The 14,164-nt window shown below is 43.4% G+C and overlaps 1 protein-coding gene across 1 annotated transcript in view; it reads right to left on the bottom strand.

The window, feature by feature from the left end:
• Positions 1-14,164, bottom strand: part of PAPPA (pappalysin 1) — a 243,099-nt gene that overhangs the window by 185,955 nt on the left and 42,980 nt on the right. The window contains exon 4 of the mRNA XM_077769774.1: positions 3,558-3,703. Coding sequence (XP_077625900.1) covers positions 3,558-3,703 — 146 coding nt within the window. The remainder of the gene's footprint in view (positions 1-3,557; positions 3,704-14,164) is intronic.

Here is a 14,164-nt window from a genome sequence, read left to right as displayed (position 1 = left end):
GCATCTCATTAAATGTCTGTTGAATCTTTGCTGAATGCTAAGCCAACTAAAGAAGTGTTCTGAGCTCTAACCAAGCATACATAAGCAGCTAGTCTAACACTGCACATTCAGTGGTACCTTACTAACTACTCATTACTCTAAGAGTGTCTTGAGGAATCAGCAGCATGATCATCACTTGGAAGGTGATGGAAAAATGCACAATCTGGGGCCTCACTCCAGACCTAGAAGAATCAGAATCTGTATTCTAACAAGAGCGCCAGATGACTGGTCGGTATCTTCTAGTTCGAGAAGTCGTCTACCCCATATGTCTTAGAAGATTGAGTCTGGCTTAGCTTGGGGAGATCGATGGAACAGACTTCAGCAGAATCAATGGACAGCATTTTTCATGTCCAGTTTAGGCACTGGAGAAATACATAGGCTGGTAGGGAGATATTTAAACTTTAAAATACAAATGTGTTTAAGAGAAGGTTAAAATTCAGGTCTGAACACTGCAAGGAACGATTTTAAGTGCAGAGCAGTGCCTTATAAAAGAATGGTGATGGGGCAGAGCCTTGATTTGAACTGGCAGGCGTGGGGGGAGTTTTCTCTTGGATTGAACAGCCAGGAGGGTGAGCTTACTCAGCCATGGGGCTCACAGAGTCTATTAATTCTGAACTGCTCAGGGCCTTCTAGCACAAAGATAAAGATGTATGAGAGGGTGTGCAGGGGTGTATGCACACACGTGTGTGTGTGAGAAGGGGCAGGCAGAGAGGCAGGGAGGAAGAGAAATGAGACAGGAAATCTCTCTCAATTATTTCCTGTCAATCATAATATGAAACATAATCCCCTTCCCACCCAAGCCTTTTTCCAGGGATCATGGCATCACAGTAGGAAAAGATGGTAAAATATATGTATGGTTCTAATAAGCTGGGTTTGATCAGGTCTAGTGCAGAGAAAGTGCTTCTGGCCAGCATTTGTCAGGACAAGGAGACGGCAGGCTAAGGGGCCAGAGGCTGTTAGCCTCACATGGGAGGCCACCCCCATTCTGCTTGACCCTGCTGTGTGATCTTAGAAGAGTGACTTTGTATCTCTGGTGAGCTCTAAAATAAACAGCTGCAACAATGCCAAGGTTCTCTGTCTCTCCATGAAGCTTCAACATTAAGGTACTGGGAGGGGTGGGTGGAAAGGTGTAGGACCCCACAGGTATTTCCATGGATAATGACCAGACTGCAGACTTACTGCCCGGGCCAGCTGTTTGTTTTACCTCATCCCCTCCCGACTCACCCCTTTTCACAGAGCGACAACACAGAGCTCGAGTCCTGTTTCACTGCTTCTCTTAAAAGGTGAAATAGCTTGAGCCTGACATCATCTTGAAATACTATAACATGCTATGGATTTATAGCCTTCTGTATTTCTGGTCCTGAGCCAGCCTCTGAAATTCACCGAATCATCAGGAGTATTTCCTCTAACTTAGAAGCCTGCTGTTCAACCCTTCTAAGACTGATCAAGAGACTTTCAGCTGCTTTTCCAATAGGACAGCATTTCAGTGCTGAGAACTGTCCCGGGAAACCATCTAGTCTAACCTGTTCATTTACAATATGAGCAAATTGGGACTTGGGGAAGGAAAGAGACTTGCCTAAGGCCATACTGCCAAGTGGAATTATAGCTGAGAACCACCATGTGTGCTGCTCTGGGCCAGCAGGATTCCCATACATCATATGAGGCATGTGATGGGAATGGATCACCTACCTTCGAGTGTGCCTAGGCTGCACGCGCTTTTCTGCCCAACCTCTGTCTGCCCGTCTCGCTGTCTGTTCTACCCAGTCATCATCTAGCTCACAGTTTCTCAGTCTCAGCATGACTGACATTCTGGACTGGTTAATTCTTTCTGGTTACATCCACAGATTTCGCAGCTTCACTGTCCTCTACCCACTAGATGCCAGTAGCATCCCCGCATTTGTAACAGCCCAAAGTATCTCTAGACATGGCCGGATATCTCCTAGGAGATAAAATTCCCCCAGGTGGAAGCCACTACACATTTATCTTTGTCTCTACCTCTCTTTCTGCAACAGCACACTTGCATACATGAATGCATGTGTACACACACACACACACACACACACACACACACGCACGCACACACACAGAGAATAGGTTTCATTCCCTTAAAAGTAAGTGGAAAATAAGAGAAGTCTAGAGGGAACTAAGTCTAGAGTTTGAAGTCTTCATCATGTGAAGTTGCAGAGTCCCTCATTTCCAAGATACTGCAGATTGAAAGTGTAGACTCTGAGGGCGCCTGGGTGGCTTAGTCGGTTAAGCATCCAACTTTCGCTTAGGTCATGATCTCGCGGTTCATGGGTTCGAGCCCCGCATCGGGCTCTGTGCTGACAGCTCAGAGCCTGGAGCCTGTTTCAGAGTCTGTGACTCCCTCTCTCTCTGACCCTCACCTGCTCACGCTGTCTCTCTCTCTCCTAGAAATAAATAAAACATTAAAAAATTTAAAAAAAAAAGTGTAGACTCTGGGAGTATCACGGGGCAGCAGAGGAACACCCAGCACTGTCACTCTGCTGAGCTCTAACCTTCCCCGAGGAAGACACTCACTGAGGGAGGCACTGTTATCCATAGCTGCAAACAATGGGATCATTCTATCAAGGGAAAAATGGTTGAGCAAACTCAGTGGAATATTATGTGGTCATTAGAAACATCATCTATAGAAAGATAGAAATTACCCAGAAGGATGCTTTTGTCTTGTGATGTTAAGTGAAAAAAGGGTGGAGTGGAAGTGATGAGGAAGACTGCTAGCACTAGGAAAAAAATGTAGGGAGCATAATATTAAGCAAAAACAGAAAATTAAATCTTATCTATGCTGTGACTTTAAATATGCACAAGTTAAAAAATGCATGTGTTCATATAGACATGTACTAGAAGAGAGCATGGAAAAATCAAAATTAAAGAACTACAGTGTTTGCTTATAGGGCCTAGTTCAGAAACCATGGTCTTTTCTGACTTCCAGTGATTGGTTTGTGTTAACTTACGTCTGGTTTATGGATATGCACACTTTGAATGGAAGAAGAGCTCCTGGTGGTGTTGGTGGAACATGGAGGAATGACTCACTTTCTCTGGTCTCTTTGGTATCTCTCAAGCCAACGCATGACTTAGCTGTGTTAGCACAAAGTGGCTACCAGGCTGAGAGGATGTTTGCATGCACTAAGAGGCAAGGGGTTTATAGAGGAAGTAATCAATGGACAGAGTTGGAAACTTGAATTACAAACGTGGCTCTGCCACGGACTTGTGCATGACCTTGGACAAGACCTATTCCTTCTGGGGATCTAAGTTTCCCCATTGGTAAAACAGGGCTAATAGTACCATGTTATTTTCTTCAGAGCAATGCTAGGTGGTTAAAATGAGATAAGAAATGCTAGAGAGTTCTGTGCACTAAAAAAGAGATAAACAGATTGCTCGCCATCACTACTACCAACACCACCATCACGGGTATGCTCACCATCATCATTATCACTGCCACTAAATTTATTCCTGAGCTAATCCAGTTTCCTCCTGAAGAAGTTTCTAATTCTCACCTAAGTGCATTAGGGCCTCCTTGTCCCAAGGCCAAGTTGCTACTCCTGCCAATTCCTCCTCCGAGGAGTTCGCAAAGAAGATATTAAGGTGTGTTGATCCATCCAGTCTAAGAATGTTCTTCAGTTCATTAACATCCAAGTATGCTCTGTAATAGAAAAAGAACCTTGGCTGTCATCACCATCCAAAAACGGTACTCTTCAAATAACAGCTATTTCCCAAGTAATTAAGAGTTATTATGTGCCAAGCACTTTGCTGAACATTTTATAAACATCACCTCCATGACTTCCCCCAAAGATATCATAAGGTAAGTGAGATGATCCCATTTTACAGCTGAGAAAATTAAGTCCTTGTGAGTTTAAGAGACTTGAGAAGTTTGCTCAGCTTACAAACAGCAGAGTTCAGTTTAGAATCGAGATTTACCTAGAATCAATATCTTTGCACTTCGGGGCTCTGCTATCTTGAGTGGTGACAGGGCCACATAATGTGGATGTAAATCAAGGACACAGACCATGGAAAAGACAACACATATTCCTAGTCTTGGCTTCTTTTCTATTTCACTCACTCACTACGGATGTCAAACCATTTATTTGACAAATACAGAACTACACTAGGAGGCCTGCTTTCATCTGCACATCAACCTTAAAAAGAAGCGTTATTGTTCTGTTTTCAAGATAAGGAGCCCATGGTCCAAATGTGATTACATAGGTTGCCCCAAGTTGCAGAAACGGGTTTCCAGGCCAATTCTGTCTACCGTGGAAACCTATGCTTTTGTCACCAGGCATCAGGCTGTCTCCCTCCACCAGATGACTCTACATCCTATATGCCTCTATTTATTTGTCTGTAAAATGGACTTAGGGATAGTGCATTTAGAGTGGCTGCCACTGTAGACACTGGCGTATCAGGAAAGTGAACTAACTCCCCATTAATATCATCATCAGCTCTGTAATACATACAATGAACACATGTTGGTGAGTAGAAGAGGTGGTCTTTGAAAAGAGGCTGGCATGTCCTAGGTGCTCAATAAATATGAACTCCTCCTTCACAGAGTCTGGATCTCCTATCACCACTGAAATGCCAATACTTCCCATCAATCACAGGCACACTACTCAATGGACTGTTTTCTAAATCAACAGAGGCATCTTGCTCCCTTCTCCCGAGTCTTTCAGCCCCCATTTTATGTCTGCTGTCATGTATCCTTAGGAGCAGCTGATAATCATTTCTTGAGTAAAGTTGGAAAGGAACCAATGAATCAATGAAGAAAAACATACATAAACAAACAAGCAGGAAGCTTGATGTAGTAGTTGAGATAAAGTCTATGAATAATGATATTTAGTGTTTGATGGGCCCTTCTATGTGGTCGGACTTAATATAGATTATCTCCTTTCATCTTCTTAATAAAACTGAGGTAGTTATTATTATTATGCCCATATTCCAGAGGAGGGAAAAGAGATGTAAAGAAACTTCAGAACTTGCAAAGGTTGCACAGTGAGTTGGAAGTGTTTTCCTTTTTCATAATGCTATCTGTCCTTGAGATGTTGGCCCAAATCTTGGCTGGTAGCATACTTATATGATAGCTCCCTTCTCTTTTTCCCTCCTGGAGTCACAGAAGGGCCTCCTGTATGTGCAAGAGTAAGCCCAAGATCCCCAACACAGCCTCCAAGTCGCTGCCTTCTTCTCTAGCCTCACCTCTCTCTGTTCTCTCCTTCGAATTTCCCACTATGGGTTGAGGGCGCCCACCATGATGCCTCATCCAAGATGCCTTCACTTGAGCTGTTTGTTCCTTCTGTCAGAGACTCTGTTCCCCATCTTTTCCCTGATGAATGCATCCAAAGCCTACCCCTCAAGGAAGTCTTCCCTGACTCCCATCTCACCTCCTCCTTTACCACATCTATACTCATCCACTTCCTATAAGTACACACATCCATGCTATTCCAAATCATCACTCCACCTGTCTATATCCACTACCGTCTGTGGCTCCCTGGGGTGGTGAACATGCCTTATCCATTTCTGTTTACACTGTTCTCAGCATAGAGCGTGCACCGGGTGAGCACTCAGTCGATGTTGATGGGGCTGAATTTACACTGGGAAAGAAAAGAACTAAAATACTTTAGCCCCAGTTTCCTTCCTAGAAGGCCTATTTCTTTACTAACACAGTGGATTAGCAGCAGCTACCTTAGTGCTTCATAGAGCATTCCTATGGCTCACAAACACATTCCTCTACTCCAACGAGAATAGACCTATCTGAGACCTAGAGAGCCCTCTGGTCCCCCACATCATCAAGGGCCCATAATTGATCATGTGACCATAAATTTTTTCTGGCTTTTCAAAATAAGGGGAACATAAGTTAGAGATACAGACAGGACCAGGAGAGGTCATAGCTATGTCTGGGTTGAACTGATCAGTCTCAAGGGTAGCCATATGCTCAGATATTGACCCCAAATCTTGTGGCCATGCTTTCTCTCACTGGAAATCCTACCTTCATTTTCTTAGACTGGAAGCCTCCTAAGGAGTTTCAGCTAGTCTACTCTGTGATCAGACAAGGAAAGAGGAAAAGAGAAAAACAGCACTTATTAAGCACTTGCTGTACACCAGCCCATTTGCTAGAGAACACCTTCCGTTCCATGTCTGCTGTACTCGAAGCCATGCAACATGGCAGATACGATGACTGTTCTCAAGCCAGAATCCTGGGTTTGAATCCAGCTCTTCCACCTGATGTTTGGGTCACCCTGGGTAATTTACTTCATTACATTTTGCCCCAGCTTCTGTATACACAAAACAATCTGCCTTCATTGAGTTGCTCGGATTTGGGATGGTAATAAAGGAAGCATAAAGGTCTTAGAATAATACCTGGCATGTAGAAAACCTCAGTAAGTGTTTAGCTATTCCTATTATTTATTCCCATCTGAGAGATGAAGGGACAGGGTTCAGAGATCACATAAATAGTGACAAAGCCAAGCACAAATCTCAAAGTGTCCAATTCTTCCCATGAGCACACCCTCATTTTCAGGCTCACTCAGGGCCACAGTGAAAAGGGAAACAATGTGTGGGCTAGTGAAAACAAAAGAGAAGCCGAGATTTTCTTGGATCAGCCCTTTCCACATTATTTATTATTTTCTAATTGATTTGTCCATTTCCATCAAGCATTCTCTCAGGCAGAGGACAAAGATGTTATTAGACAAAGTCACCTCTTTGCCCTCCTGCTCTGGACTGAGAAGCTTTAGTGAGGGGAAGATATGGTGAGGTGGGGCAGTGGAGATATTTTAATTGGTTGTTTATTCGGTTGTAATTGCAGACGCCTATCTTTTTTGGGGGTGGTATTCATCCTGGCCCAAGGTGGAGATGTGGGATGTTGGAGCCTCTCAGTTGCTTGTATGTGAGGTGTTTTTGTTTTTTACACACTAAAAGAAGCCTTCATTACTCCCAAGAGGAAGAATCTATAGTAGCCATCCAAGCTCTTGGCTCCCCTGCTCTAACCTCTCTCCTCTCCATCTCTTTTGGAGTGATCCACCCAAAGGAAAAGAGCTCTGTGGCTAAGAGCTTTCCTCCTGCTGGCTGAGCTATTCCCACCAATGCAGAGCCGAGTTGGATCATGAAGGGCAATCTTGGGGGACACAAGTCCACGTGGGTTTTTCCCTTCTCTCCCCCCTACCTCTTTAAGAGAATGTTTAATCCTTCCTGCCAGTGAATGGAGGGAAGAGCAGAGCAGGTCAAATGGAGAGGGGCTATTAGAACCTAGGGAGATTGGCGAAAAGGAAAAAGACTTGTTCAAGCCCACTTGGGTTTCTGTTTTGCAACTGTGGGAAGGTTGGCTCCATGTGTCCACTGCTAATTGGTCAAATGCATTTAAAAAAATCATTACCAATGATCCATAAAAATCCATACAAACCAAATCTTGGTGTGTTTATTAATTTACATGCCAGTACTACTCAGGGTTAGATGGACAGACCTACAGCCATAGGCAAGTTGCTTTACCTCTCTGCAGTCAGTGAGCACACTAACAGGGTTAAATGGGACAGCTCAGCACAGCCTGGGCATACGCCCCCTCTACGTTCTGGTCTCCTATTTTCTCCTCCTGGCAAAAAAACAAAAACAAAAACAAAAAACCCCAAACTAATAGTCAGCCTCTGGATGGTTCCCAGGTCTTGGCTTTCAGCATCTCATCCCTATCATTCAACCTTCATCTTCCTTCAGAAACCTGAGCCTCAAGTTCTTATGGTCCCCCCAGCCCTAGAACTGCTGGGATTCCCCAGCTATGCTCACCCCTATGTGTGTCCATTAGTTTCCCTCCTCTGCCTCAAAACCTTCTTCCTGAACCTCTGACTTTTAAAATCTTCCTGCAAGGTCTAGCATACATCCACTCCTGATCACCCTCATGTGTAAAATGGGATGATGACAGCTACCTTTCAGGCTGGGGTAGGGTGTCTAGAGGCCACACAGTGAAAGTGCCTCACTCAGTGCCTGGCATGTAGAATTATTAGCATAGGCTATTTTTGTTACATTATTGTTATTACAATGTTAATTATTAGCAGCACCAAAATGATCACCTCTAGCTATAAAATGACTTCTCCCTCCTCAGAGCCTCCCCCTCCTGATTCTGGTACTTATCACCCTGCTTATGTTACCTTCTCTGTGAGCACCTATCTCCTCCGTCAGACTATGAGCTTCATGCAGGTGGGGGCCAAGTCTTTATAATCTCTGTGCTCCCTACAATTTACGTGAGTGAATGAGCAAGTGAGCAAGAGAGACAGAAAGACAACCACGGATTAACAGTGATTGAGCACCACTCTCTTAACTGCAGAACTTCAACACAAGACGAGGAAGTCCAGGCTCAGGGAAGTGAGGTGATTTGCCTGAGGTATTGAAGAAGGTCCTGACAATAAACTTCTGTTCACCAGCCTGCATGCAGCAGCACTTTTTCATAAATTAGTAATATCACCTCTTCATTCAGGTGGACACAGTTCCCTGCAAGGGTGCATTGCTTAGAGAGTCAAACATGGGAGGGGCTGCAGCCCTGGGCTCCCCCTCAGCTGAGCACCCCCATGCAGAATGTGTATTGCTTCAGCTCTGGCCTCTTTCACTACACTCTGTTGCCTGGTCTGCAGCTCAGAATCCCTATCTGTTGGGTGAGTTTATGATTAGATTGGTGTTTTCCAAATCACAGCCTAAAGAGGGGTAAATCTGCAAGAAGCAGATGCATATTTTAAGGAAGTTTTCTGATTCAAATGGGTTTAGAACATGCTGTGTTAAACAACACATACTTTTTTTTTTTTCATCACAAGAATTATCAGAGCCTTTAGTATGCACACTGGGGAACAGAGCAGACAGTGCATGACTATTCCTGAACATGTGTGACCATAATCCTTTCTCTCCACCCTAGCCTCTACCTCTGCCAACAATCAAATAGCAGCACAACCAACAGAGTTTGGGAAGTGTTGGGCTAAATTGGAAAGCCCCTTCTAACTCAGACCCTCTCCCCAAGCTGCCTCTCTAGAGAGGTGTCTCGGTATCTCTTCCTGCACAGCCGGTGCCCCTGGATCCTACTCTAAAGGTTGTGGGTCCCCTGGAATGTTAGTTTCAGGGGGGGCCCAGCTCAGAGTGCCAAGGCGCCCAGACTTTACCCCTCTGCCAGAACTGCATTTCAAAGCCATGAGAGCAATTCTGGAGGGAGATCAAAGCTCTCTCAACTCAACTGTCATTAGAATATTTTCTTTATGCATCTCACTCGCTGGTGAGTGCCAGTAACATATTTCCTAAATGCACTGGCCTGAGATGGTACAACTCTGTAATAACCTCAATGAGAGGGCTGTCAGGGCCTGTTTTATTGAAAGGGAAGCAAAAGGGAAGTATATTCAAAAGGCAGAACAACAACAGATCCCTTGAATGAAATTATGAAAGGCCCAGAGTTTTCCAGCTCTAGAAACAGAGTGCACTGGCTCTCCCATTTTACAGATGGCTGGTCAGAGGTACATCTCACAGTGAACCCAGATCAACACTGACCAGTGTTTGTTTCTATTCCCACTTAGAGCCAACTCACTTCCCTACTGTTGAAGTGGTATCTGAGGAGATTTTTGAGAAGTGTCCTGCCACAGTTCTGGTCCCTGGGCTCCAATATGGTGTAGGCAGGTCACAGGAGTGGTGCTGGCCAAGTGCTGATGCCCTTGACTTTCGGAGAGTTTGTCTGAGATGCAGCTGGCTGTGAATATGCCCCCTCTAAGCTAGAGGCTGGTGACAGTTCCTTCGGGTTAAAGGAAAAGGCAGTAGAGTACCACAGAAACAAGAACATCTCTTTTTAAAGGAATTTTTAAATACAACAGCATAACATTTAAATGGAGTGCCTTAGAGACTTATTCTACTTAAACTTCATACGAAGGACTGTCTTACATATAAGACCCACTGCTCCTTACCTTCATAATAAAATGTTCTTAAACAGAGTTCTAGATAGAACTGTTCTGGACTCAGGTCTATTTTTCATTCAACAGTATGAAAATGGGGTACAAGTACATCAAAGTTCATGATACACATTTTTGCATTCACGATTTTCTTCTGCCATTATGACACCAAGAAATGTCATCATTGTAACCACTGGCTTTATGACTTTTTTGGGAAAAAGCCTCATCTTGAGAGAGAGACATTCTAGGGTTCAAGTCTTACCTCTTCTGCCAAGAAGTGTCCCTGTGACCTTAATGAAGTGACTTGAATCTCTCTGAACCTCAATTTCCTCACCTCTAAAATGGGGATTATAAAACTCACGCTAGACAGAGGAGTATAAAAATTCAAGGAGGTGACACATGAGAAAGTGCCTAGAAGCATGCCTAACTCATGAAAAGGGCCCGAGAGACATGATTCTCTTTTTAGCTTGCTCATGCAGCTGTAGGAAACTGGCCTTAGCTCCGAAGGTCCACTGTATTTTTCTCATCAGGAAACCTGCTCTCATCACTGGACCAGGGTGTTCACTGCCTCCACAGGTGGTTGACTTGTTTCTACAACTTGTAGAGCAAGTCCTATAGCACTGCCGATTTGCAAATGCTGATTGTAGCCTGTCATTCCCAAGGAAGATCTCGAGTCCCTGAAGCACTACTCCAATTTCCGAACACACTAGACCATTTGAAAGTGATTATCAAATATAAAGATCAAAGCCACTCAAGACAAGTCATTAAAGCAAGATAAACCTCAGAATGTTTATTGCATCCACATCCTTGTTACAATTAACAAGAGTTCCCCGAGCTGCGGCCAGTTCTGAAACCTGGATTCTGTGTTTTGATCCCAAGGGTCCTAATGATCTGGACTTTATTCTCTTGCTTAGTTTCATTGTCAGAAATGTCTAAATCTGCCTCTCTTGTCTGTAAGAGGAGGCACAGGGAGGAAAAAAAAAGTGCTTGGAGAGTTTATTAAATTCTCGGAATCCTGAATGATTGGTTTCCAAAATAATAACTCTTGTAAAGAAGCTTGACACACAATCTAAGAAAAATGTAACAGCACCAATCAAAGAGCAATTGAAAAATCGATCATTCTTTCATTGCCTCCTCCTTTTCCCTCCCTGTCTGCCTTCATTTTCCTTTCTTCCCTCCTCTTTGCAAATCATTCATTCCTTCTGTTCCTCTTTTGTTCACTAATGCTTACAGAGATTCTATTATAATCATGCCTTAAACTAGAAACTGGGCATACAGATATGAAAGAGAAACATTTTTTACTATGAGTTAGCAGTTTTATGAAGAAAGTGAGACAAATAATCAGATGATCACAACATAATGTGATGCTATTAATATGAACTATCATTTGGGGGAGTTACTACTCACTGGCATTGTAGAAGTATTTTTCAACATGATCTCTTTACAAAAGCCCAATGTGTCATACAAGTATGAGTATCCCCAGTTAATAGGGGAAGAAACTAAGACTCAATAAGGTGATGCTATTTTTCAAGGTCTCTTTACCTGGTCACAGGTGTGGTAAGTAGGCTCTGACTACCCATGTGTTGGATACTGCAGAACACATCCCTAATCATTAAGTGTCTTATCTTCTCTTAAGATATGTGTTGGCACAGAGAGGGTACTGAATGGGGGAGAAGCACAGAGCAATGACACTTTCCAAGCTGAAGGTGGGTAAGATATCACTGTTTTCTTTTAATATATATTTTTTAATTTTTTGTTTGGGACAGAGACAGAGCATGAGCAGGGGAGGGGCAGAGAGAGAGAGAGAGAGAGAATGAGAATCCCAAGCAGGCTTTGTGACACCAGTGCAGAGCCTGAAGAGGAGCTCGATCTCAAGAACCATGAGATCATGACCTGAGCCGAAATCAAGAGTCAGACAATCTACCAATTGAGCGACCCAGGCGTGTCAAAAAATGAATACCTTCCCGCTAGGATCTACTCAGCTACTGTTTTTTCTCATTTGCCTTTTTTGAAAATGGCTTTTAGAGACTGCTGGGGCAGAAGACAAAGAGTCAGAACACCTGGTTCCTGGCAAGCTCAGCTATACTCACTTGGTTAGCATGACTCATTCTTCAGCACTCAGCCTCGAAGGGACTCTGACCTCTGATGAGTCACGTATCCATCCTCTGAGTGCCCCCACTCCTCTTTAGAGCATTTATCCAACTAGCTACATACCTACATGCAGGAAATTCCATGAGTGCAGAATCACACCTATCCTGTGAAATATTCGTTGCTATACCCCCAGCCCCTGGCACTGTGTCTGCACATCACAGTTACACACACACACACACACACACACAGAGTTAAAGGAATATTTACTTCCCTGAGCTCTTTCCTGGGGGTTCTATAATCTCTGCTTCGATAGCCCCATACTCTCAGAGTTTACTGATTTTCAGGAAGCCATTAAACATAAAGAATATACCCTGAGAAGTAAGGAGAAATAACAACTGAAGTGTGATGGTGTGTTCAGAAGTACCAGAACAGTAATGTGACCATCTCACGTCAAATTACTGTTTTCACAACACAAGTGTGTACATCCAGAGCCCACAAGCTAGCTCTTCCTACCACCTCCCTTTCTTCTTGGAGGATCAAAACCACAACTGATAAATAATAGAACTGACCACATTAAGCAGAATACACACAGCTCCCCAGCAGCTCTGTAGTCTGTCTTCCATTTGACGCACGATTAAATAAAGCAAAGTCACCTCTTTTTCGTAAGTTGTAGCAGCTACCACTTTCTGGGTACAGGCGCTATTTCAGTAGACTATGTAGTTTGAATCCAATTTTGAGCCATGTAAACCATATAAATTATGTGATGACTGACTGAACAATATTATGTTTGGGAAGGCTAGAGCAAGAATTACATCACTGCCAATATGTGTCAATATGGCAACTTCTAGATTTTAGTTTGAACTGTGGCTTCATACGAATCGCTTAATAGCAAACAGTAGAATAATCTGAAGACAAAACTATACAGTCATTTTAGTAGATGTAGATCTCTCTGGAAGGCCTGAACAGGTCTAGTAGCATCCCCAAATTTGGGTCTCTCAAAGGGTCATTTGACAATCAAAAATTTTAAGTATGGGGACTTAAAGAAGACCAAGACATTGTATGTCAGGCAATGAAAGTAGAATTAAATTGAAATTGATTTTTGGAAAGAGGATGCCACATTCCCTAAGGGAAAAGAAAATGGCAGACATGCAGACTGCCCAAGGTAGGGTGCCACCATCCGGCTGTCACAGGGACCTGGGTAATGGGAGTCACATTCTTTTAACTTGTCAGAGAGGACAATTATTCCTTCATTGCTATGCTGAATGCATTAGACTCAATTGGTCAGAGAGGCCAGTAAATACTTTGAAGACAGGGACTGTTCCTTATTTCCCTGGATGTCCCCACAGTTAACACATGGCTTTGCTCATACTTTCCTATATCAAGCTTCCCATTTGTATTACAGCTCCAGTCCACACAGGCCTGAAAACTGGATTACAACATCTGATTTGAAAATCTATGAATAGGAAAAGATCTTAGAAAACTCCTAACTAAATCTTCCCATTTTACAGAAGAAAGATGTAAAATAAAAGAAGTGACTTACTCTATGCTGGCAAAGAAGTTACTGGAAATATCTAGTCACTTCCTTCCTCAAGTTTTGCCATCCCACAGGGCAAACTGTGTTTTTCTACCATGAATTCTTGTGGGAAAGACCTCTCTCTCTCTCATGTCTCTCTTCCACGCTCTGTAAGAGCCTGAGATAGTCCATGCTTGGGTGGCATGCTAGCCACCCACTGTTGCCCTCTGTGGCCATAAAAATAGTTTGAGAATCAGGATTCAAGCTGAAGGCTAAGAGGTGTGCTGTCTGTCTGAACTCACAAAAGGCTGGAATCACACCTGAAATGGAAACAATATTCTCCTTACCTTCTGCCCTTCACCACCAGATCACCAAAGCAACATAGAACATGGAAAAGAGAAAGAAAGGCACAGAGAAAAAGAGACAAGAAATCATGCCTCTTAAAACAAAACAAAAAAGGAAAATGGGAGCCTGTTGGACATGGATAAACAAACTGTGAGTAAAAGGCACTGCTGTACACACACTGGTTTTGTGTTCCCAGAAAGTGAGAGTTGGAGGTGTGGAAGCCCCCTCTCAGGAGGGTGGAAAATCAGCCAGCTGTGAGTTTGCAGGT

Source organism: Crocuta crocuta, unplaced genomic scaffold (assembly GCF_008692635.1).
Source record: "Crocuta crocuta isolate KB4526 unplaced genomic scaffold, BGI_CrCroc_1.0 scaffold95, whole genome shotgun sequence".
NCBI classification, from domain to species: domain Eukaryota; kingdom Metazoa; phylum Chordata; class Mammalia; order Carnivora; family Hyaenidae; genus Crocuta; species Crocuta crocuta.
The sequence above is the reverse complement of the archived record's forward strand: the minus strand, read 5'-3'. Positions and strand labels throughout refer to the sequence as shown.